Source organism: Octodon degus, unplaced genomic scaffold (assembly GCF_000260255.1).
Source record: "Octodon degus isolate 3935 unplaced genomic scaffold, OctDeg1.0 scaffold00009, whole genome shotgun sequence".
Taxonomy (NCBI): domain Eukaryota; kingdom Metazoa; phylum Chordata; class Mammalia; order Rodentia; family Octodontidae; genus Octodon; species Octodon degus.
Genome location: NW_004524585.1, coordinates 29467162 through 29493317, shown reverse-complemented (window position 1 = coordinate 29493317; position 26156 = coordinate 29467162). Strand labels below are relative to the sequence as shown.

The 26156-nt window shown below is 42.9% G+C and overlaps 1 protein-coding gene across 1 annotated transcript in view; it reads right to left on the bottom strand.

Annotated features, from left to right (window-relative positions):
* Ell2 (elongation factor for RNA polymerase II 2) overlaps positions 1–26156 on the bottom strand; it is a 90858-nt gene that overhangs the window by 5693 nt on the left and 59009 nt on the right. Inside the window, exons 4-10 of the mRNA XM_004625429.2 lie at positions 21765–21928; positions 14596–14855; positions 9206–9330; positions 8951–9038; positions 6477–7047; positions 3955–4021; positions 597–768 (exon numbers count right to left, since the gene is read on the bottom strand). Coding sequence (XP_004625486.1) covers positions 597–768; positions 3955–4021; positions 6477–7047; positions 8951–9038; positions 9206–9330; positions 14596–14855; positions 21765–21928 — 1447 coding nt within the window. The remainder of the gene's footprint in view (positions 1–596; positions 769–3954; positions 4022–6476; positions 7048–8950; positions 9039–9205; positions 9331–14595; positions 14856–21764; positions 21929–26156) is intronic.

Sequence of the window (26156 nt, the reverse complement as noted above, 5' to 3'; positions counted from 1 at the left end):
CCCGGAAGGGCTAGAAGCACTAACATCTCTTCATCTCAATCCAAAACTGGGTAGTCTTGTGCTCCCATTGCAGCCTACATGTGCATTGTCCCTATCCTGTGTCAGGCTGTATTTTTCAAAAATAATAATTTAAAATGTTTACTTGAGACAGTACAGTTTGGAGGAAAGTGTCAGACCTAGGCTCTTTAATCTGAGTTGAGTTGGTGCTATAACCAGATTCTTGAAGGAATCCCAGGACCCACCTTTTTTCCCAGTTACTTGTGTATGTGGCATGCTTCTCAACACACTCTATATTATATTAATGTCACACAAAGCTTTTTCTGGTGTGTTTATTTTTATGAACTACTTCAAGGGGCCAGGGAGATGGCTCAGCGGAGTAAGTGCTTCGCTGGCAAGCACAAGGGCCTGAGTTCAATCCCGGTTCCGTTAAAAAAACAAAAAACAAAAAAACTACCTCAAATGTTTAGTTTCCTAAACAGCAAGGAGGCTAGTCTGTGAGAGGCCTGGCTTTTGGATTGGCTGGGGCCGGAGTGGGCAGGGAGAGAAAGAATGAAGTAACAGGGAGGGCATCTGTGTGCGTGTGCGCATGCGCCCACCTGGTACTCTCGCGAGCCCGGAGAAAGGCGCTTGCGCTGTGCATCCAGCTTGATGAATCTTCGGGCTACCGTCTCCATTCTGGCATGCAGAGCCCTGTACTCATCATACTCAGCATTGAAGTCATCCTTGTAATTCTGGCGTTGCTCGTAGGAGACAATGGCGATATATTTTCTGTGAAGAAAGGTGAACATGGAGAAGAAGGTGAACACAGATTAGCTACAGAACAAACGATCACCTGAGTGTGAGGTTTAAGCCAACTCCCCAGAAACTGTACCCTGCGCCTATCCCTAGTAGTTAATGCTACTGTGCCGCTCGCTGGTCTGCTGCCTGGTTCCTCCTCAAAGGGCCTTCTAGGAAAAGGGTCACACTGAGGGTTTAGGAGATTCAAGGAAGAAGGGTGAATGTGAAGAAGACACGCTAGGAATGAAGTGCAACTACACAATGAAAACTGTATTCACATACATTTGGCTTCTTGAACCTTTCAACAAAACAGTTCACTGCCACACCATTGGGAAAGGCCAATCTATCTGTTACCAGTCGCATTGAGACAGAAGGCAATGGGACACCATGAGAATGTCACACACTTAGTGCTGAAGTCAGAGCTGTCCCCAGGCCCAAACCTTTACAACAGGGAGTCTCTCTTTCAGCTCACGCACCCTATCCCTTTCCTTATTCTTCTGATGAGATATACACAGAAAATACAAGAGGAATGGTGTGTAATTTTTTAAAGTGAGAAACAAAAAGTATCATACTTCTTTAGTTTTTTTCTACCACTTATATGTCATATTCCACACAGCAGAAAGCCAGGGGTCTATTGTCCTCTAATATACTTAATGAAGTATGCGAATCTCTTTTCTCTTCTGGGTGTGACTGCTCCTAGGTAAGTGAAGGACCATTTCTCAGCATGCCAGCGAACTTAGTGGTAGGCCAAGCAGTACTACACTGTACTATTTATGTGTGGATAAGGGAACTGGACTGTCAAGCCTGAATCTCTGCGCTCTATGCTCCCATCATTGGATGCAAAAGTCCCTTGACTACCGAAGATGTCCAGCAGGTGGAGGGAATGGCAGGCTGCACCCTGGGGACACACTCACTCTTCCCCATGGCAACCTCTTGGAGTTCAGTCTTTCCCAGTTGGCTTTATGGAACCTTACCTGTTTTATTTAAGTTGCTGTACCACAGACACCTAGCTGGATATGTGAGGAAAGCAGTGCAGCGGGTGAGCTTAGTGTCCTCATTAATATTTTTATTCATGCTGAGACAGACAGTGTGGAAGTTTAATTTTCCAAGTGTACTTGAGACAGCAGCGGTGTGCTGATTTAGAGCTGCCCTGCTGGTGGCTCAGCTGTGTGGGGACACTGCCAGCCAGCAGGGATGCTGTCCTTCCCAGACACCAGAGGGAGCCCCAGGAGAGAAAGAGGTTCTGGGGTGTGGTGTGTGTGTGTGTGTGTGTGTGTGTGTGTGTGTGTGTGTGTTTAAGCCAATCTCGAAACTAAAGAGTTTATTTGTTGTATTAACACATTTATCCTACTTTTTCCAAAACCATACCCCTAAGTATTTTATTTAATAATTTTCCTGGGGGAGAAAAACCCCAAACTGGTGAACAATTGTGATGCTGTTTGCTTCTACTGACATTTGAACAAAAAGCATTACATTATTTTAATGAAAACTAGAATAGCTTTCTACAGCTGGTTCTTAATGCAGTGATATCATACAAACTTAAACAGTCTGGATAACCCACAACCACAGGTAAAAACAGTATTCTTATATAATCATTAATATTATTAAAGGCTAATCTTTTAGGCTTTCTCATCTGTCCTTTTGAATTTCTTGTGAGGCAACTTAAATTCTGTATTTTTGGAATTTTTTCATCATTTTAACTTATATAAGCCTCAGTTTTCAATTAAAATACATTGCTTTCATCTAAGCACACAGTCCCAGCACTAGCAACATGACAAACACAGAAATACACTCAGGCAGACACAGCAGCCACCCTTAGACCAGTAACCTGAAAAAACTCTTCCAATATAGAATTAACTAATTAGGTTAGCAAAACATAGCAACAGCCTCAACTCCACTGGGAGAAACTCAGATTATTTTTCAGTCTCCCCACATGATTTTGTCACATATTACAAAGATATATTGCTATTAATAAAGGAGGTGCTCAAAAATCTATCACGGGAGAGTGCGAGTGTGGTCCTGGTGGCTGCAGGAGAGCGGCGTGCGCACAGCCATCCTGAAGGGAGTGGCTTGTGCCTAGAGAGGTGACTCCTCTCAGCAGCAGGGCCAGGGCTCCCCTGGAAGCCCGGCTGCGGAGCAGAGCTCCTGTGGGCCCCTCGGAGGTTGCTACTTCTCATCCAGGTTTGCTGAAACTATCCACTGTCTCGGATGACAGAGCCACCAGAGTGGTTCTGTGAACTCAGAGACATCAGCCAGCATGATGGACTCATGCTACCTCGTTCCTAATCAGTACAGTTTTCACACTACTGGAGAGCTGAAGCCATACATTTTAAATATAAAATGTTCTCTCCTCTGGAAACAAGCAGGGAAAGCAGCTTAGCTTAACTTCATTACTAGTTAAGAGCGATGGCGATGCCATTAATAGGAAAGGAGTCCCCACAGCCCGGATGCTGGCTTCCAGGTGTGATCAAACTACTTTGCACATTTGTTTGTTTTCAAGGTATCTCTTGTCAGATCTGTTTGTTCTCTCACTCTATTTTCACAGCTCTTGCAACTTAATTATTTTGTTCTTCCAGCTAGAATTGTGTGTCCCACTTATAACTTCTGTGGTAACCAGTTACAAAACTGTCCCTAGCTCAGTTTTATCAACTTACTGCCATAAGAAGAGAAACACAGCTGGCACTAGAAAGGAATGACTGCATTCTGCTATTGTCTCCTCTTAAAATCAATCGGAGGGCAGAATATATTTAAGTGAAAATCAACCTAACTCCACTTTGCATTACTAAGTGCAGAAGTTCAAGCACTCTGTCAGTAATAACCCGTCCCTCTGGGGGCGCAAGTGAATGGCTACGCATTGATAGATTTGTCAGCTTTGAAGAGTCGGACCCCTGAAATCTCCCATAATCAAAAGCTTGGCCTGGCCCTGGAACAAAGGACAGGCTTCTCTATACTTAAAGGCCAACGAAGACAGCTCAGAGCGGGGGAGACGACCTGCTCACGCAGTCCAGGGTGGACTGGGGACATGCAGGTTTCATGGCAGCCTTTCAATTGCAGGGGTGGCTTCAGGACTCTATTTCTGGAATTTCTGGCTTTTTTGATTTGCAGATTATGGGAAAAGAATTTGCAAAACTTTCTAAAATTAAATTGTTCTCTCCACTGGCAGACGGGTACACTTACATCAAATAGTCTGGGAGTTCAATTGTTGAAGAAGGCTCCATGGAGGCAGTGTAACCCTCTTTAACTCCTATGAAAGGAAAAAAATTCAGAGTGTTCACCAACCAGTATGGTTATCAAATGCCTGTAATTCTAAAATAGATTAGAAACATCTGGAACACTTTTCCTCCAATTCTATTCTTCCATCTCAATAAGCAACAGTGAGCAAGGAATACAATTGAACACAGACAATAGAGGCCCTATGACCAGCGCCAGCAGAACCGACGCAGGCATTTAAAGCGCCCTGGCTACTGCAGTGTCTGCACAATAAAGGAATTCCATCGTAACCCAGGGTCAGTCTTCTATTCTTTCAGCAACAGCTGTGGCATCTGCCCAGCAATTCACAGGCTGTGGCGGCAGATGCAGCCGCACAATGGGAGATACAAATTTTATATCAACATCCACTTTCATGGGACTCACGCAGGGCAGATGAGACAGTAGCGTCAGGTAGCAGGCTGTTTTGCTCACTCTATTTTTATTGCTGTCCTTTTTTGTATGCAGACAGTGGAAATGGGGAGGAAGCTTTCCCATCAGTTTAAAATAAGGTGTTACTGAACATTGATTTATTCTCCTCTAACTTCTGGTCCTCATAGTACTACACAGACTTCTTTTATGGACCCTGTCCCCCTCAAAGAAAAACCTGCAGAAAAACAAAAAGGCTCCAAAATTCCTGCCAGTCATGACTATGAAGTTAAGCCAGACACATGATCAACACTGCATTTCCAATTCACCATTTCCAAGGGCTATGTCTAGATCTTGTATTGGGGTAATATATTTTGTCATTTAAAGTAAAGCGAAGCTAGTTAACTCCAGCCCTAACTTGTCTGCTATAAAATAAATGTGAATATCTGTCTATTCCTTAGTCTAGTACTTTAAATGGTAAAGGGTGCTAGATAAGTTACATAGACCTGGTGGGCTTACTGTTCACCTGTATGCATGAGATTCAGGCTTGGGGACAAGGAAAGGGCAATCCCCTCTGCCACGGATGCCAGGGAATAGACAGAGGCTCTGGGTTCTGAGAGAGATTCTGCATATCCTCAGGGAAGGATGAAAGAGACCAGGGCTGCCTCTCCCGGTCTCCAACTCCAAGAACAAAGTCCTGCAGAGGCCTTGGCATCCTGGTGTCGTCCTCTGGGAGGAGGCGGAGACTCAGGATCATGGCCTGGGGCAGGTCGTGGAGCGGGGACTGTGCCCAGGAGCCTTGCTGATTAATGCTGAGAACAGTTTTACTTGGTGGCTTTTCCTGACTTGCCAAGTTCAAGTACCAGAGTGTCAGAGGGGGGGAAAAGCTTACACCTACCTCTCAGGCCATTATGTAGCATTACACTGGCCTAAATATTTCAACAGATACACTTTGACATGCAAGGTACCCAATGCAGGGCGACAATGGTACTGCATTATATACAGTATTTATTCTACAACTCTCCTGCAAGCACCACTGAACATAATCAGAGCTTCTCTCATACAGCAAAAATGGTCACTAAATGTATGGGTATGGCTTTCAGTGTTATAGGCAAAATAGAGAGACTCAGCACTGCTTAAAACTGTGATTAAGCCCCGTAAAACTTTGCTCATTAAAGTAACCTTCTTAATGTTTCCTGAGGGATTTTGCCTTAGTTGTGCTGAGTTCAAAAGTGGCTGCAGTGCTACACGACAGACTTCGCACTGTGTCCTGGGACATCAGACGTGGTGTAGAGGGGTTTGCTGCTGGTAAGCAAGGCAAAGCTACTTTGCCATCAGATTTAAAGATTAGTATACCTCAGATAAGCAGTCTTTCTGTTGATTAGCTTTTGTTTAGGGATAACGTGTTATTTTTCAAGCTTGAGTCTCTAGATATTAGGCTTTTACATTTCTTCCTAGAGCCTGAAGTACACATTTTCATTACAATTGATGTTAGTTTACTAAAAATTGAGAAATCAAAACAAAAAGCCCTATAAACTATCAAGCTAATAGTCGCCCACAGCTTTGCAAAAGCGAAATTGTATTCACTGTAAATGAAGATGATGTTATGTCTGCCTTGCCTATTTTATAAAGAATTTGACATTTCCCCATGCTAATATTAATTAAAGCAGGGGTGACACTGTTTCTTTGAGAAAGAAAGAAACATTTCTACTGTCAATTGGGTCTGGTGAATCAGTTCAAGAATGAGCGCATAACATTCATCCTGAGGTTTCACAATATTTTAACAAATAAGGACAAGAGCATCAGCGTCCACTTGCAAGAGGGAGTCTCAGGAGGACGACAGGGTCATTTTCAAATGCCATTATCTTATTAACAAAAACAGAAATCTTTCATAGTTGGCTAAAAAGAAACAACACAGCAGTAAAAAAAGAAAAGAAAAAGATCTGCTCAAAAGCACAATATTTATAGTTAAAAAGAAAGTCATTTACTTAAAAAACATTATTAATTCTAGGCAGCACCATCTCAAACTCACAGCAGTATGCACCTCCAGTTCCCTCACCACGGAAGGTCAGCTTTTACAGTACCTTCATTGGAATCTGGACTGGGGTTATTCAGCTTGGCAATTTCCTCTTCTCCTCGAGCATCTTCTTCCTTTTCCTCAACAGTCTCAATGTCATGCTTTTTTATTTGGTCCTTTTCCTTGTGTTTTTTAGACTTCTTTTTGGACTTTTTGTGAGACACTGAATGGTTTTCTTCCATAGGCTTTGGACACTTGAGTAGAACTGAACCAGGGGATAAGGTTTCCAGAGAAGTCCTAGAGGTATATTTGTCTTGCTGGTCCTCATAGATGCTACCATTCTGACTGAAACTGTCCACAGGTAGGTCTTGAGTCCCCCGGCCTTCTGGAGTGCTCGGGGAGTTGGAGTTAGAGTGCACAGTCTGCGGTGGGTTCGAGACAGGCAAGTGGGTGGGAGGCAGTGGCGGAGGGCTCGGGATGGCAGCGGCTGCGGGCAGCGGGGGGAGGCTGGCGGGGGACTTCTCCCCTGTGGGATTCACATGGCCATTTAATGTGGGTGGTACTCTACTTGTCAGGTGAGATATTCGAGCTTTTTTATTCATTAAAGGATCAATAAATTCTGAATCCAAAGGCCGTTTCTGAAGGGAGGGGGGAAGGAAAACAAAAGCCAGTTCATACCGAAGTTTAGCAAATTCAATAAATGTGCGATGGCTTAATCAACTGAGTGACCTTCCTCGTACTAACCTTCCTCTAAGCTTAAGCAAAATACAAAACAAAACCCTAAATAACCCCAAACCAAGGCATCACAGAAAAATCACAAGAATACATTTTCATGTCTAATGTCAAAAGCAAAATCTGGCAAGAACATCTCTTGGGGGGCTGAGTCATTATCTCCTAGGCATTCAGTCTCACCCCAAGTTCATAAGCACTTATGCAGTTTATGTGGATTAGACACTCAGGAGAGTGCTAAGCACAGCAGCCATCTCTGTTGCTGGCCTGCGCTGGCCTGATCCTATTAAAGGATGAGATAGCAGCTGGGCCCATTGGACTCTGGGAGAACTAACAAGGCTGACAGAAGGCAGCATGCTTAGGGCCAGGGAGAGAGCTCAGTGGACTAGGCACCTGCTTAGATAAACCCAGGGACCAGGGTTTGAGCCCCACCCTTGTGCGCGCTGAGCCAGACACTGAGACCTACTGTGGTGGCGCATGCCTGTAACTCTAGCACCGGGGAGACTGAAAACAGGATTACTATGAGTCCCAGGTGCACAGGGAGACCCTGTATCAAATACACAAATTTAAAAAAAAAAGGAACACGCCTGCCTGCATGTGATGTCAAATGTGCTGAAATGCTCCAGTCTTGAGTACGTCAGCTGTCATTTTTCATTTTACCTGCTGTGACTAGAGTCAACATTTTCAGAGCAATTTCCCTAAGTATCCCTATCATTGCTGAAATGTGATTGCAATTTTTTTTTTTTGGTAATTCTTAGATATCTCTTCACTATACTATAAGGTATTCACATCTAGCCCACTTTAATGTGGAAACACTTTTTAAAAGAGAATCATAGCAGCTCAGTTCAATAATAACCATAAAAGGGATTCAATAGCCCAAAGTACAAAACACAAGTCCATATTTATGTATAAATGTACTATTATGGCTTATATTGCGCTTGAAAGAAAATATAGGTAATCAGCTCATTAGTTCTTTGTTTTTAATTTAGCCCCATTTATTTGGTACTTGCTATGTACTCTGACAGGAGAAATAGCTTGGTAAGCTTACAGATAAGGCTTCCACAGACAGCTTACGAGCAAGGACAGCATGCTGCCCCTTCCAGGGAGGTTTCTTTTTCTGCTGTGTGGATAGCCCTCTGCCCTGCACATGCCTTCTGCTCCCCACGCATCTGTCTGCTTCTCCCTATTTTGTAGGGAAAGGATCCAGGGACAGACAGCATAGCAGGGGACAAGGTGTCCCCACTGTCTGCCCAAAGCACTCAGGACACTGAAAGCATCACACGGGCAGGGCTGTGGCGCTGGCCACTGAGCTAAGAAGCAGTGTGCAGGACTCCAGTGTGCTGAACTTGCTAGATTGGGCTGCTCTCGCAGGGGAAAGGGAGGTGGAGCAGCCTGAGTACCCTGCTTCAGGTCCTTCTGGAAAGAGCTCTGGCTGTTTACTGGCTTACTGCAAATACATTTTTCCTAACAATATTTTACTAGAACATGCTTTGGAGAAAATTCTCAGATATGACCTGAGAATTGTGAGAACTGGATGAAATTAGACAAATCATATGGCTAATGACCAATTTAAGAAGTAACTGCATTAACAAAAACTACAAGATGGGCACAGTACCACATAGCTGTAGTCCCAGCATTCTGGAGGCTGAGTCAAGAGGATTGCAAGTTTGAAGTTTGCCTCAGCTATCTTGAATTTTAGACTAGCTTGGACCACACAGTGAGACCTTGTCTCAAGGGGGGAAGGCGGGGGACAGCAAGGTATGCATGAGTACTGTGACAAGCAGTATGGATTTATAACTTTATTATACATACCTGAGGAGAGGAGGCAGCATCTCTACTAGAACATACGGGAGATTCTGAACGGCTGGCGCCAGTAGAATTCTGAGATTGATTTAGTTTTCTGAAAAGGACACACATGTTCCAGATAATTAAAGAGAACTTGAGAATGTTCACAATAGAAAGCTCACCCTTACTTCATTCTTTCCCACATCGACACTAAACTACAGTTACTGAACAGTTACTTATTTGCATCATCTTTAAAGAAAAAAATGAAAGAAAAGGACATACCTGGCAAGCACGGACTCAAGAGACCGTCTGTCTGTCTCGCTGTATCCTGGCCAGTCTCGCTGCAGATCCTTGAACACGTAATCCTTCAGCGTGTAGGACAGGTCCTTAGGGTTCAGATTGGCTACCTGGTACACGGTGTAATGCAGAACGTTAGATACTTTTGCTAATTATTTAAAACAGGTGGTCTTTAGGATTTATACTGAAAATAATTATGAAAATTGGCCTTAAAGAGACTGCTAGTTTTACACACGCCAGATCCTTTTTTTTTTTTTTTTGTCTTTTTGAGGCAGGGTCTCACGATGTAGCTCAGGCTGGCCTTTGCTCACTTTGTAGCCCAAGCTGGTCTTGAATTCGCAATGATCCTCCTACCTCAACCTCCCAGTACTGGGATTATGCCATGCCTGGCTATATATACGAGATCTTAATGAATTCAATTTCATTTTGGGAAGAAATATAGAAAGTATCTTTCCCTGGAAGATCCATTTCATTTGCAAAATTTCCAATCAAATAATAAATTGACATTAGGGAAAAAAATGGATTTTTTTTTAAAGTCAATGTTTCTAAACAAAGGGACCCAAAACAGTTATATTAGCAAGATTATTTACTTGTTATAATCTCTTTTACTTGTGGGACACAGTAAAAATCTGATCATGTGCATTAAGTAGAAAATAAACAACAAATGTTGGACTATAAGCTTTTCTTTTAGCACCAAAAGAAACTTTATAAATAGCATCAATTCTGAAAACCTCTTCTGTCATTTTCTTTTGGATAACCAAGTTCAGGCTTGCTGCTTGTATCTGATAGTTTTCCCAAAGAACCACTTATTAGAAGCCCTTGAAATTCCCCCAAACCAACAAACGGAAACATAAACTAAAAAACAAAAACCAAAACCCCACATGACTGTTATTAGCCAGATGGTTTATTTACAACTGTAATCTCTTCCTATCCCTTAAATATAAATCATAGGATGCTGATGCCTATAATCCATTAACGACACAAACGTATGGCTTCAGGTGCTAAGCCAAAAATAATTTTTAAGTCTAGGAAAAAGATATTTCTGCCTGACATTCAGATGAGGAATAACCTTTTAATAACTTGACTTCTGTCTTTAAACAATACTATAAAATACACAATGATTGACATTTCTCTCACAGCCCAATGAGATGCTATTCTAAAATTAAAGTTGTTATAAAGAAAATAGGCTGACTTTAAAATTCAAATTTTCCAATAAAATATAGGCTACCCACAGAAACTCTGAAGTGGGATAAACAGAACAGCCCAGTTTCCCAGTCCCGTAGGACGCCCCAGCCCCGTGGCTCTTCGTGGTGGACTGCTCGGTGCTTTCCCTCTGCTGATGTTGTCACTCTCCCATGTCTTTCTAAGATGATTTTATTCCTTGATTTATTGCTGCAGCTCTGTCTCCTGAACACCGGACCAGACCCTCAGCTGCACTTACCTAAAGCCCTCCCTCCACCGCAGGTCTACTGGGCATCTTCCAACCAGGGTGTTCCCTGAGACAGAACCCCTGCACACCACTCCCTGCTGCTCTACACACGGTCCTTTTCATTCCTGCTCCGTGCGGGCCTCAATGCCCATTAGATGCTTAGGTGGAAGACTGAGTCATGATCGTGGACTCCACACCTTCCCTTTCCCTCTTCCTATGTGAGATCCATAAACACCTCTTCCTGCAACATCTATCCCTAATCTGATAACCCACCTTCAAGTGCCCCCCAGTCAGGTCACCAGCACATTAAACCTGGGTTTCTGTAACAGGCTCCTTTAAATGGTTCTTCTGTCTTTATGCCTCCTAATAATCATGCCACAGGAGTCCATAAATGGGCTTATTAAAAGTATAAATCAAATCACAGCATATTCTTTCTTAAACTTCTAAAGGGATTAGCTATTTTACTTAAAATCCAAACTCCTTGCCGAGAGCCTGAAAAGGTCCTTTGCAATCTGGCCTCCATCTCTCCTCTCCCTTGAAGATACTGAACCTTCTCATCTCCCAGGCCCCCAGAAAGGCTGACTCATCTTCCTGGCCCTTGCTCATCCTTAAACTGTGACCCTCCAAAAAAGGGACTCCTTGAATCCTGTTCTGGAAGCAGTGGGTCCCTCATCCAGCTCCTCTCAAGTCCCTATTCTACCAGAAGCCATCCCAAGAACATACTCCAGGGAGGAAAGGGCTGTCCATGAGCATCGCATGGAGACTACATCACTCAGAACAATGTCTGAAATACCGCAGTGGGCAGGCACCTGCTAAAGCCACAGCAGATGGGTTCTAGAACGCCCAAGGATATCGAAATACTCGAGTCTTAAGTTTCTTATATAAAAGGTACAGACTGAAAGTATCATCCCATATAACTAATCACAGGTTACTTAACATATCTAATACAATGCAAATACAATATTATATAAATAGTGGTTACACTATTTTGTTTTGGGAATCATGGTGAAAAACTAACATGTACATGTTCCATTAGGGTACAATTCTTTTTCTTTTTCCAAATATTTTAGGACCTAATGAATGAAAGACAATAATATGTCCATGTTCAGTACAGATACAAATGTTTTCCAAATATTTTTGATTTGCGGTTGGCTGAATCCACCATGTGGGAGGCCAACTGTACTTAACAAATTGAAGTAAACGAATGAGCTCCAGCCACATGTCCAACTGTTAAGCTCAAGAACATTATTTAGCTTTATACTGCTCCTTTTCTGATTAATTTTTCCAGAGAAGCACTCATTCTAAGAAAAAGGAAGCTTTATACATATGTAACGGTTTAGTGACGAACAGTATTAATCCAACTTTCCTGATCAGCACATTTGTACATTTGGGTAGCAGAATCTGTCAACTTTTATTGAAAGCTAACCTCTTAAGTTACTTTAAAAATCTATTACTTTGATAAATTACCAAACACAGAAAGTTGAAAAATACTTTATAAATAACAAATCAGCAAATATCTCTGTTGGCACATAAAGGCAGGACTTATCATTTTAGGTACCTCGTGTGCCGATTAGTTTGTATTAGATAGAATTACCGTCACTCCTTGGCAATTTGGCTAAGATCAAGTGTGGATAGAATTTCCAGTGTATGAGCGATCTGTGTATTTTGCTGTTCTTGGCTTTCTCCCTTTCATGCCTGATGTGTCAGTTTCACTGGAGCACCAGTCATTGCATATTAGCTGTTAGATGTGTGCTAAGGGAACATTTTGATTTAGGTCAAAATTCTGAACATGCCTTTATTATCTTCCTCGAGAGGATTAAATGAGATTGTGAACATGAAATGGCCAAGAACAGGGCCTGGCTCGTAGTACATGCCCCACATCTAGTAGGTGTTATTAGTGCATGTATATTTTCACGAGGTGGTGATTTTCAGCCTATTATTACACATCAGAGTTACTCCAGGGCTTTACACAGTATTGGTCCTGGCTCTATTTTCAAATAGTTGGATTTAATTGGTTTGGGTTGGAGTTCCAGCACTGGCCTTTCTTGCTTTTGGTGCCGAGACTAGAACTCACGACCTCACACTTGCCAGGCAGGGTCTGTGCTGCGGAGCTGTATCTCCCTCCCTGAGCACTGGCATTTTTCCAAAAGCTCTCTAGTAGGGCCAGCAAGATAGCTTAGTGGACTAAGTACCTGCTTAGGCAAGCACAGGGGCCGGGCTTGATCCCTGGCACCACAAGCCATGCCGGCCCCACCCCTGTGCCCCACTGAGCCAGCCACTGAGTCTGGGTGTGGTGGTGCACACCTGTAATTCCAGCATTGTAGAGGCTGAAAACGAGGATCGCTATGAGTCTGAGCTGTGCAAAGAAAAAAAACCCAAACCTCTTTAGGGTATAGTAATGTATAGCCAGGGTGAGACTACACTTAGATTCTACCAAGTGACCAACACTTTAACAACTTTTAAGTCTCCTTTGCTCAGGGTCAAGAATCTCTACATTTTTAGCTATGTGTATTTTTACACATGGACACATAATCACAAGCCACTGCCACCAAGCTGCAAGTGGCCACTCTGAGAACCAACTCTTGCCCTCTCTTGCCTTCTCCTTCTTCAAACCAGAAGGTAATTTCACAACATTTCTAGAGATGCAACTACCAAATATTCTGTGGCAAAGAATGAACACACATATCCTCTCATCTCCATGTTTTTTGTCATTTTTTCTTTTGGTCTCTTAAAACTGCTACATGACATATTGACTTAGACTGCTATTGACCAAAGTGTCTAAGAGATTTGCTAATCCTGAACTAGATTTTATATTATGTTTTAATATAAGAAATAATGAAAATTAGACTGTTAAAATACTATTCTTTAATAAATAGATGAAAATTTGTGTTTTTAAAATAATGATGGGTGCCTGGAGAAATAGCTCAGTGGAGTAAGTGCTTGCCTGGCAAGCACAAGGTCTTGAGTTTGACCCCTGGTACCACCAAAAAAAAAAAAAAAAAGATATTTAAGAATAACTTTAGGAATGTTATTGCTCTAGGGAAAAAAAAAAAAAACCCAAAAAAACCCAAAAACCGAACAGATGGGCACTGCAGTGAATCTGAATGCTGACTGATGTCTCGGACCTCAGCAACTATGGAAAAATGCACCGTGTTATGCTCTGACTTTAATGAGAGTAATGGCCTGCTTCGATGTGTGAGCTTATGAGTACGTACAGCTAACCCTTTGCACATTCATACGCTACAAGGCAGCCAGCAAATGACTGGTACCCCAACAGGCAGGAGAAAGGCACTGCAGTGAGGGCAGGGAGGAGTACAAATGCAAGAGACAGTCCATGCTATTCAGTGGGCAAAATGTCCTGGCTCATGCCGACCAGACCAGTAAAACAAACGCATCATACAACTTCACAGAAATTCAAGAAAAGCAAAGCAAGTTTAAGTAATTCAAGGCTAAAAGTGGACAAAAGTTTCTAACTTTTCAGTGGGATTTTAGAGCAAAATTTGACCTAAATAAAGACAACATCTACATTTAAGCTAGTTTTTAATTAAATGCATAAAAAGATTTAAATTAAAAAAATCTTTTATTTATTTATTTGGTACAGGGTCTTGCTATGCAGCTCAGACTTATAGTAATTCTTCTGTCTCAGCCTCCCTCGTGTTGGGATTACAGGCGTGCATCACCATGCCTGGTTTCAGCTGCTGGCACCATGTGTCCAGGCTCCGGAGCCAGCACGTCATATGATATTGGGGATCAAACCCAGGTCCTTGCCCTTGCCAGGTAGGTGCTTAGACCACCAAGCTATCTCCCCAGCCCAAAAAGGTGATTTTATTTATTCATGAGTTATTTTTATATGCTACCAATCAAAATGATGCTGCAATATCTCTGTCTCCTAACAACAGGACAAGAACCTTTGCTCAGTGAACTCCCCAACAGAAGCAGCCCTCACCTGTTGCAGAATTGCTCCCAGGGAGTTCTTGTCTTTCTGACTGACGCCGTCTTTCTGCAGTCGGGCCAGCAGCTCAGGTTTCTTATAGGCCTTGAGTGCCAGTAAGTGAATCACCCTATCCTTGTAAGGCCGCTGAGAAACGCTGCCGCCACCGTGTGTCTTTCGAATTGTGTTTGCAGGGTTCATGGGGGTGGACCTTTTCCTCTCAGGCACCGCATCGGAGACGGCTTGAGGTGCTTTCCGAATCTGCACTCTTTTCCCTAAAGTCCGAGGGAAATGCCACAGTTACACATTTGCGGGCAGCAATAGCCTATCATTTTGCACAACTCTGATTTAGACACCTCTCCAGTTCTGGAGGAATAAAGGCCACTTTATTTCAATGTTTTGTTTAAAGACACAAACAAACAAAGCATTCTAGACAGATGGCCTAAGAGATGCATTAGGAATTTTTGATGGACTCATTTCTTGGAATAGGCATTATAGATGGATTTTGGCCACTTGACTATGCATGAATTAAAATTAGTGATGCAAACTAAAACAGACTAGACACTTTTAGACTGTAGGTTATTTGATCTTAAATGGAAATATGGTCGGTACCTTCCATGCTCACCTATGCTATTTACAGAACTTAAGTCTGCATGTTATATGCCATTTCTGAACAGTAGATGTGAGTACAGTGAACATGGTGAAATGTGAGAACCTCCTCAGACCTCACTCTTGGCCAACCCTGGGTTTTATTTTAATAATTTCAGATTCAGAAGCTCCGGGAAGAAAAACCAACACCCACTAATTAGCATTTTTCCTTTTCCTTGACTCCTGAAGCAAAGTTTAGGAGTAACAAGAAACAAAACCAACCAACCAACCAACCAGCCAACAAACAAAACAATCTCAGAGGGCCAAACGGAGCTTTGCTCTGTGGAACTGGACTACACAGACGAGTTGAGGAATGGAGACTGGTACAAAGGAGGCCTTCACGCCACTTACACATGGGCTGGTACCATTCATGAGGTGATTCGTATTCCTCTTGGACTGAGCACTGACATTGGCAAGTGGCTGCTTCTGGAGACTATGCGGGCTGCAATGACCTGGTCACTTGTGTGTGTGCATGTGTGTAGCTGGTCCCTGAGACCCCAGTACCAATCCCTATTGAAGGAAGAATGAACATGGAATGTATAACACCCTCATTTTATGATTTCTGGTTAGAATCTTCTAGCTCCCTTAATAAACATGAAGCCCGGCTCCATACTCTTGTGGTGAAAGCGGGGGTATAATTGGTAGTGACATGTGATGTGGGTGATTACTCTGAGAACAGGACTAGCAAGTAGGAACAATGGGTATCTGAGAGCAACCTCCGTGAGCTATGAATCAGCTTACCAGGGCAGAGCTTTCCTGAACACTGTTCCATGTAGGTTCTCTGGCCCTAGCCTGTTTGGTTTTTTGGAGGACATCATACTGCCCCAGGAGAAAATGGATATTCTTAGGAAACTTCTACCAGCTGGGTTGTTTCCCTACTATTTATACATAACTGATCACTAGGATCAAATCAAACGACTCTACAGAAGAGGAACTCAACACAAAGTGGACACTGTCTCATGAGAAGCAAAACTATTCAGCTAAATTACTTAGTTTTAAGGAGAGAGACTTCAATTGGATTTCTGTATTCTTCGTGATCCAGCGACAGCTAGATCCATGTCTAGGGGGAAGGGAACTAATATTTATCATGTACCAGTTACAAGCAGAGGCACTGTGCTAAGAGTACCAGACACATTATGTCTCACATTAAGGCTCACGGTTAATGGAAAAGGTGAACACGTCCCCCCTTCACAGTGACAGGCCTGGGGCTACATGGGGGAGGCTCCGGGACTGAGAGGCAGGGCTATACTGCTTCCGCCACAGCTGACAGTGAATCAGTGTTTGATAACTAAGTGAGTGACAGACAGCAAATAGGACATTTTCGCACTGTGAGGATGCTGGAGCCAGAGGACAGGCCAAAAGCCCAGAATGAGTCTTTCCTTTCTTTGTGACGCTGTTAGTGAGACCTGGACCGCCAAGATACATTCCCAGCCCAACCTTGCACTTTACTCTTTTTCCCTTTACTCACAGGCCTTTAAAAAACTTATTCTGAGACAGTCTTGCTGAGTTGCCCGGCTGGCCTCAAGCGTGGGGTTCTTTTGCCCGAGCCTCCCAAGCACTTGGGGTTATAGGAGTGCACCACCAACACCAGCTTATAGTAAAAATTGAAAAGCAAAACTTCCAACCTACTAGTTCATAGTTGTCAAAGTGTTAAGATTTTGATTCTTTGAAAATTTAATAGAATTTGTGGGGAAAAAAACAGGGCCACGGTCATAAAGTTAGGAAATGCCCTAAATTCCACACTTGCCAAGTCTTGCAGAAAAGAAAACTGTTTAACTCACCCTTTTCCAGACCACGCCAACTGACTGGCCATTTAGAATGAAACTGAGCCAGTAAAGTAAGCACAAATAAAAGTAGAAAGTGACAGAACTGCGGCGCTTCCTCCTGTGTGCCTGACCACCTCTGCTCCTGGGCTCAGAAGGGCTCTGTGTCTGCAGCTTACCACCCTTCCAACTATCCCAAGGAGCAACCAGAGATTTTTTAAGAGGGAGGCAAACTTTGCCCTTAGGAGGGCAATGAGTGTAATTTGATTAAAAAAAAAATTGGCCGGTCTGGGAGAGGACACAGTTGGGGTCTCACCTGAAGCCCCCTGCTAGGTTGCTATCTCCCTGTGAATCCTCCACTCTCGATATACTCACTTCACCTATTTCCTCCTCTTCCTTTTAGATAGCCAGTTATGGGGTGGCCCATTTCTTTCAGACGCTTCAAAGAACAATCCAGCCCTAGAGTTACCACATAATATGCAGATTACTTGCTCAGGGATTCCTCACCCATTTTGTGCCTTTTTAACCAGGTGGCCTTGGATTTAAGGAAAGGCAAGGTGTAGATGAAGAAAACATTAATGATGTAAATATTTACAGAATTGAGACCTTAAAGAAAGGAAGAGGCAAATCAGGAAAATGTCAGGTTTGAAGTAGGCAAAATGGCTTTATTTTAATATTTGCCTCAGAAAATCCCTTTTAATAAAGCCTCCGGGGAACCCTAATTCTCTTCGCAGCCTCTACTGCTAATCAATTCCCTGGGCTCCTTCAGCAGCAGCAATGGTACCAACAGGACTGGGCGGGCTGGGTCTGCAGCACAGTGCTGTTTCACAACACGGAGTCTACTCCCCGCTCCTCCTCTGACACGGGAGGGTAGAAGGGCCTGTCCCTCAGTTGAGTGGCTCCGAGTAAACAACAACCTGAAAGGCAGAGCTGGAGCAGCCATCAGAGAGGCAGAGGGGCTGCAGCCATCTTCTGTGGTTTCTCTGCTTCGTAGAACCTGACTGGAAGCCCAGGCAATGCGAACCGAAGGCTTTCTCCTACCAGTTTCTCTTAGTTCATTGAAAATGAAGTTTTGTGCTAATATACTAGTTTTTTTTTTTTTTTTTTTTGTAAGAGAGAACTATTTTGTCTGTTTTTTACTAAGTAGTTAACTTTGAGGAAAATGATATATGGTATATGTTAATTTGCTATACTTTTATTATGAAATTGTTTTATTTTTTTCATAAAAAAATTAAGCAGGTTAGTTAGGTTTATTAAAAAAACAAAAGAAGAAACACCAGCAGGGCCATGACAACGTTGTGGTCTCATGATTAAACACATGAACCACTGCAAAGGAATCCAGCTCCTCCATCTGGCATTTGTGATCACCTTCAAAAGGTTTACTATCAATATCTATCCCTAAGAGACACAAAATGGTAAACTACAAAGGACTTTAGATATTATCTGCTTCACATCTTCCTCCTTTACTACTGGAAAAAATGAGGATGTAAATAAACTTGTTCAGTTACTTTTACTATGTGCTAAGCCATCAGAAATAAGGAGACCAGGGCAGAAGCTGGGAAAACTGGAAACAGAATCCTACATATTAGGTTGCTGGGCTTATTTTGTAGACCTAGAAAAATATTAATAAATATAAGGATTTGCAATGTGATAAAGTTTCATAATTTAGGTAGAAGCCATTAAGTAGCCTCAAGGCTGAGAAACTAGGAAAAGTAATGGTGAGAGGTTTGGTACTGTTTGTCACTGACCTGTTGCAAGCAGAGGAAATGCTACTGAAGGAGTTAAGAGTAATGACTTCTATGTAGTGCTGCCTAGGTGAAAGGTTTGGCTTTTCCCAAGTTCCTCTTCCCTTCGACCTCCAGGAGGCCCCAAGGAAAACTGCTATCCCTGAAGCTGGGCTGGTGCCCTACTCCAGCTGTTTGGGGCCAGCCTGGCACCAGGCCAGCAGCACAGCCCAGTGGAACCAGCACCAGTCGCTGCTGCCTTCACCCAGGTGAGCCTTGCCTTTTGAAAGAAGCCTTGTTCAGCAGGTACCTAGGCTGGCACAGGCGAGTCTGGTGTCACTGCATATGGTACAGTCAGCTGTGAGTGAAAGGCTTATCTCCTGCTGTTTCAGGACGAGAACACAACTTGTTCCTGAGGCTAGGCCCACATCATTTGCCCTTCTGCTGAGTTCAGGGGCCTGCTATGTAAAATAGAGTCACATTTGTAACCAAGTTCACAGTGGCTTCTGAGGAGTACATGTAAAGTGTTAAGAACGCCCCATGTGCAAGGCCTCCGTAAGTGCTGGGAAACAGTACCAAAGTGATCGGCTAACACTTTAAAGAACTGAATGTACCAGAAAGCTCTCAGGCACTGAATAAAGCAATAAGATACAAATACTTTGGCTAGCAGGAGAGAAATATGTGGTAAAGGTCTGGTAGTGGATAAGATTAAAAGAGATAAATGCAATATGACGTCAAAAAGTACAGTGAAAAAAATCACAATTTTGAGCGACAAATAGAAATTCCATTCAGAGCACCTACCATACCATTCATTAGAATTGCTCAGCCTTTTATTGAGTCAGGATGTCCAGTTTAAACAGAGGCAAAGAACTGGAGGCAGTCCAGAAGTGAATAATAAAAATAATTAAAGGGTTGGGACGTGGGCCACATTAAGAAAAGTTAAAAGGAGCTGGACTTACGTGCCCCAGAGAATAAAAAGCTAAAGAGGTTAATGACAAGACTGGAGCCCAGAGAGGAGCGGTGTTAATACAGAGTGGTCACCCTAGGGAGGACAAGGCAGAGGAAAAGGCTGAACAGGACAACTGGGCTGGCAAACACCACTGCAGGGCTGTAGGGCACGGACGGTCCTTAAGAGGGTAGAGATAGAATGTGGTTCAGATTTAAACTTTGAAAGCCTCAAGCTTCCTGTGGCCACTCTCAGAACTCATTATCTATCTATCTATCTATCTATCTATCTATCTATTAGTCAATCAGTATCATGCCTCTAAGACACTTCACAAGTTCCTGAATTTCCATACCACTAGAAAGTATACAACATGTGGAATTTTAGGTATTGACAAGTTTGCTGAACTGCATCTGACCCTATCAAAACAGAAATATATAAAAATAGGGGATAGTCGTGGGCCATTTGATGAGAAAACACTGATTTGGAAATCAGTGCGAGGGCCAGGGAGATGGCTCAGTGGAATAAGCACTTCTCTGGAAATCAGTGTGGATTTTCAAGCTTTGGAATCTAGCTGAGTTTTCAGCTAGTTATATTGGAAGGGAAAAAAATCAGAGACAGTTGAAGTTTTCTAGCCCTTTATTATACATATCAACTGCTTCATTGTTTCTATAATCGTTGTATGGGACAGATTAAAACAACCCTTCCTGGGCGCCAGAGAGACAGCTCAGTGGCATAAGCACCTTCCTGGCAAGCACAAGGTCCCAAGTTCAATCCCTGGTGCTGCCAAAATGAAACAGAAAAAACCAACCCTTCCTAACAGGGACTGATAATGTACAGTTTGCATCTAATATAAGTGTGGCAGATGTTAGGTATTTTAAAAATAACTTGAGATTTAGCCTACTGGCATACAACGCTAATTAAGTTACTTATGAGGGTAAATGAGAAAGAAAGGAGATTGAAAGTTGTCTCACTCAAAAGGAAAGAGAAGGTAAAGAGCTCATTGTTGGTAACTTACGAGGCAAGGAACTGGCCCCCTGGGTCCCAATGCCTGGGGAAGCCAGGAGCTGTTGTGAAACTAAACTTAATGTATCTAAGCCAAGCATCCGGTCCCAGGAGCATTGGCTTTGTTCCAAAGAAATACTTATTAAAGGTACTAGCTGAGTTTCTCAAAGCTCAACGTGTGGCAGTTGGGTCAGCAATGGGAAAATACAGATGAAGAATTATACTAAGCCTGAAAAGATGTTGATTAAAGGATCTGGCTCTTCAAGAGACTTCTTGTAAGCCTTTCAGTTTCCAAATTGCTATGCTTTCATCCTTTACTCTAATGACTCGTGTTATGAGACTGACCGGGGCCTCCAAGAGCCCATCCTTTTCTTGGTCATTCCACTGCTGGAAAGAGTCACGGGGAAGCGACTCCTCACGGTTGGCAGGGCACTGCCCATAAAGGAGACTCACCGGGCTTCCCTTCCAGCTGATGCACATGTGAGGGTGCGGGATGACAAAGATGAAGAGTAGGGAAGGCTCTTAATTAATGGCTACATGAGGCTGAGGATCATAATGTGGCACCAAAGAGTCATCACCTAATGCTTTACTTTAACGCTTTGCTGTGCACACTGTATGCTTTTGCAAATAGAAACTCCTTGTTGTGTGTAAAGAGCCTCTGAAAATACAAAATCTACAGTGATAAGGGTGTCATCTCAGAAATTCAACTAATAGGTTTTAAAGTAAGAGCTGCTCTGTCACAGTGTAAAAACAAGAGCCACACTGTCCGTCGTGGCAATTACATCATCCACTGAGCAGGCCAGCACAGCGGTACCACTCCTGCCACCTCAAGGAGTAACGTGAACAGATTCCGGCACCATAAAATTGTAATAAATACTCAACAGAGGAGCCTGGATTTAGAGAGGTCATAAAACTCTCAGATCTGTCCTTCAATTCACCAACAATCTGAAGAGAATGATTTTTTTCGGGGGACCATGTTAAATTATGCAAAACGTTCTGAAAACTACTGTTTTTATGAAGTTAACATTACCGGTATTTACCTACAGTGAGCTTCAATTACTCCCATCAATCATCAAGAGGAAGAAAGACATCTATACAAACCTACATATGGTCCACCGGGTTTGATAACTTTTGTGCTTCGGTTGCGGGATTCCTCCTCTGCCTGGGTCATTCTTTCTCGTGTCATCTGATATGAGTCGTTTGTTGCACACACTGTAATTTTATCTTGTATAAATCCCAGGCAATTGAGCTGGGAGGCTCCAGAGCTGTCAAGTAAGACAGTGGCTTTGTTAGAGATGACCCTTATTTTGTACAATAAAGGCATGCAACAATTGTATTACCCTAAAGTCAGAAGCCCAGATAAGTTTGTGATTCTGGACTCATAACTAATTCTAAGTGCGAAGATTTTAAAAAACATTTAAGTTGTTTTTAAGTACCACTTTTTCATATTTTGAATATAATAGGTAAAATGAACTCTCAAGAGATCAAATCCATGAATTTTTAAAAACAATTAGTAGAGTGAAAATGAGAGTTCCAGTGGGCATTGTAGTTCAACTTTCAACTGTTAATTCAAATATTTTTAAAATTAAAACATGAGAAATGTTTGACAGGAGAAATGTTTAGGAGTTTACTTGTAGTTTACAGCTGTGTGTGTGGCTTAGGACTGACTGGGTAAAACATACCAGAATCCTCTTTTTTAAATTATTTTTTAAAATAAGGTACTAGTGTTAAGGCAAAAATACTGATAAACATTATTAGAATATTATTGATCCAGAGTTCCCCTACAGTTATAAATTTATAGCTACCATCTTGTTAAATCTCTGTATAGCAAATATGAATACATTGCATATTGTTATCTTTAAATTTCTACTTTAGCTTTAAGGCTATCATATTTTCTTTCAAAGACCCCAGTCGTGAAGGACTATGGGCAGGTGGTGAGCACTCACACTCCAGAGAGCAGGAAAGCGCAGCGGTCAGGTGCTGGTATGGTGGAGAGAGAGAGAGGTTACAGAACCAGCCCAGGAGTGGACTTGCCATTTACAGAGACACCAGAAGCAAGGGTGAGTAAGAGACAGGGTTGGGAGAAAGGAGCGCCGTCAGGGTTAGAGATGGTGAGTTTGAGGGAAGGAGGAGAGATGTGGTCTCAGAAGAGAATCACCTGTGAAGAAATCAGTATTTAAGCAACAGCAAGCAAAGAACACTCACAATGTGACTGAAAAGGCACAGCCAAAGAGGTGGGAGGGAAAGCAGGTAGTCTGTCCTGGAGGCCCCTGGGAGTAGGCTGCAAGCAGCGGTGTGGTCAACAGTGCAGCGTGGGCCTCGAAGGTCTAGAGCTGAGGGAGCCCGGAGCACCCACCATTCAGGGGCAGCGGAGCACAGCTCACAGCGCTGCTGGGGGAGCTGGGCCAGCAGAAGGACGGTGGGGCTGGAAGGCAGACCGCAGGCCAGGACTTAAGTGCAGGGAGGTGGCTTTAGTTTTCTGGTTCCTTTTCAATGAGACAGAGTTGAGCATGTCTGAGTGTGAAAAGAGAAACAGTGGAAGCGGACAGAAGGGAGGGTTAACCCTCGGGGAAAGCAGGACAGAGCAAAGGAGGGGAGGAAATGACAGCACTGTGGCCATGGCCTGGCAGCAGGAGGTCTGAACTTCAGCACCTCTCCGTTATTTACCAAGTACTTCATGCAGGGAATGTGCTGAGCCTACTACCAATCACGATGAAGGAGCTTCTTGTACACGCAGAAACAGCCCTTTACATGAAAACAAAACAGTGCTAGTCCCTGCAGGCCAGCAGATGCTCTCTAGACAGCATCCGTGTGTCATCTCTGCTCAAATGAGTTTCCCTGAAAGTAACTCACGACTGGCCCTGTTGTTTGGGGCCTCTAGTGAGGGAGTATATCATGGTAGGAGTATGGCCCAGCCGAAACCACCTACCTCATGGCCAGGAAGTGGAAAAGGGAAGAGAGTAGGGTCCCATGATCCCCTTCTCAGGCAGGCCTCAAATGGTCTAAAGACTTCCCATTAGACCTTATTTTTTTGTTAATTTAATTTTAAATTAAATTAAATTTTATTAGTATTTTTTTTTTCCTTTCATCTTTCTCTGGCCTCTGATTGCCATATTTGAGTGGGCATTCCTGTATGCTATATGCCATAACTATGTATTTTAGCTAGTTTTGTGAATAGGTAGATTTAGGCTTTTTTTAAAAAAGATAATTTTGACTGAGATTTTTCTCCATTTTACATGTGAGAAATAATGAGGTTCAAAAGGTTTCAAAAGAAGAGACTAACCTACTTTATTAAATGTATATTTACTGAACATTGAGTTTGGCTGGAACTAAATGACTAGAGAAAGACCATGAGAAAGCCTCCGGTTCTGAGGAATATGTCATATTGTTGGCAAGGCAAATTCAAAGAAAAATAAAAAATAAACTGAATAGAAAGGGTGGGGCCAACTTATGGAAAACTCTCTTTGTTGGACTGAGAAGTGAAAGTTCAGGCACCTTTGTTTATAAAGTGGCAAGCCGTACTCTCTGCCCACACCGCATCGTTTTATAAAGCACCCGGGATCATGCTGAAGGGACAGCGAAGCATTTTCCTCAATTTTATCAGATAACTGGTGCTATTTTCTTGCTGAGTTATGGATAGTTTTGTGAGTGACCTTAAATCTTTCTCTAAACAAGCAGGGCAGAAACGAATACACAGGGTATTAAAGAGGGATAATACGCTGATATGACTGGAGCTGATGAGGGATTAAAGTCAATCTGATATTAAAATGTCCTACTATAATCAGACACCTAAAGGTAAGTACGACAGGCGATGGCACCACAATTAGCCCGGTGTCCCTGTGGTGTATGGAGAGTCCACTCACTGGCTCAACAGCTATCCAGCTGGACAACTCATGTGTCAAATGAAGGGATTCACCTTGCAAGCAGTGAAGGCCCTTATACTTGGTGAGTCTGCAATCTGTTTCAGGGCCATCCAGAGAATGATCCCTGGAATGCTCAGTCTGCGCTGTCTACTGTGATGGCCACATGTGGCTTTGAGAGAGTAAAAGGTGGGCAGTGTGAATAAATAATGGAACTTAAAATTTTATCAACTCAAGTAAATAGTCACATGCAGCCACTGAGATCAGGGTCCCATAATCCCCTTCTAAGGCATGCCCCAAATGATCACTGAAGTGAACTGTAAAGAAAAGGCTCTATAATCCTTGATATATTCAATTCATAGGAAAAATGTGTTCTGGAGGAACCAATTTATAGAAAGCAAAATTAACATATACTTGGGAAATTACAGGTTAAGTTAAAAAAGAAACAAAAATTACTTGGTCATCTTACTGAGAAGGCAATCGTAGAACTCTTTCAGCACTGTGCCTTGTTTTGTTATCTCTGCCTCTTTGCTTTGCCTGAACCACTGCTCTCTTCCCTTCTCTGGGGACAGCTCATGCTCACAGTGTCCAGAGCGGCACGGAGGCACAGAGGGGTGAGGGGCCTTGGTGCTTTGAGCCCGTGTCAAGAAATGAGAGTCCCCAACTTGCCTTGTCTGTATCCAGAAGAACAAACTCCCCCTACTCAAGGGCCCATTCTTTAATCAGAAAAAAAACAAAAGCAAAGCACAGGGAAACAGAGGGTTGACTGTTTTCAGAGGATCTAAGAAGATAGGGTTCCATGGTACCCTTGGAGTGAGTGTGTGTTGTCTTCCTTTCTCTTTCCTTTCTTTCTTTTAAATTAGAAGAAATGAATGCTGTATAGGGATTGATGTCTAGTTTTCATCCTGCTGTGAAAGTTTTAAAAATCTACCTTCAAGAGCCAGTGAGATGGCTGTGCTGACTAAGTGCCTGCTTAGGCAAGCATAGGTACTGGGATTCAATCCCCAGCCCTGCCCCTGGGGCTTGCTGAGCCAGTCACTGAGACTGGGAGTGGTGGTGCACACCTGTAATCCCAGCACTGGGGAGGCTAAAAACAGGATCACTATGAGTCAGAGTTGGGGAGTGAGACCCTGTATCAAATACATTAAAAAAAAAAAGCACACAAAAAACTACCTTCAAACAAGGCTTGAGCAGAGAATATGAAAGAGGACAAGATTTGTATTTTCTTTCTCCAAAGATAACTTTGACTGCAAGCCTTAAATATATTATAAAACCTTCATTTAAATGCAATAAGAAAAAAAAAAAAAACCCTCTAAAATGGACCCCCAGAACAACAATAAGTCTTCAAAAACTTCTTCAATTAAAAAACTCCTTGCTGGATGTGCTCACCTGTAACCCCAGCCCTAGGGAGGAAGCTGAGGCACGAGGCTGCCATGAGTCTGAATTGCATAGCAAGACCTTGTCTCTGGCCTGCCATGCTGGCCCTGCCCCGGGGGCAGGCTTAGATGGCAACTGAGACGGCGTGGTGGCACGAGCCTGTAATCCCAGCTCTTGGGAGGCTGTAAACAGGTGGATCACTACGAGTCAGATCTAGTAGTGAGACCCTGAACACCCTGTAGACCTTTCCCTAAAT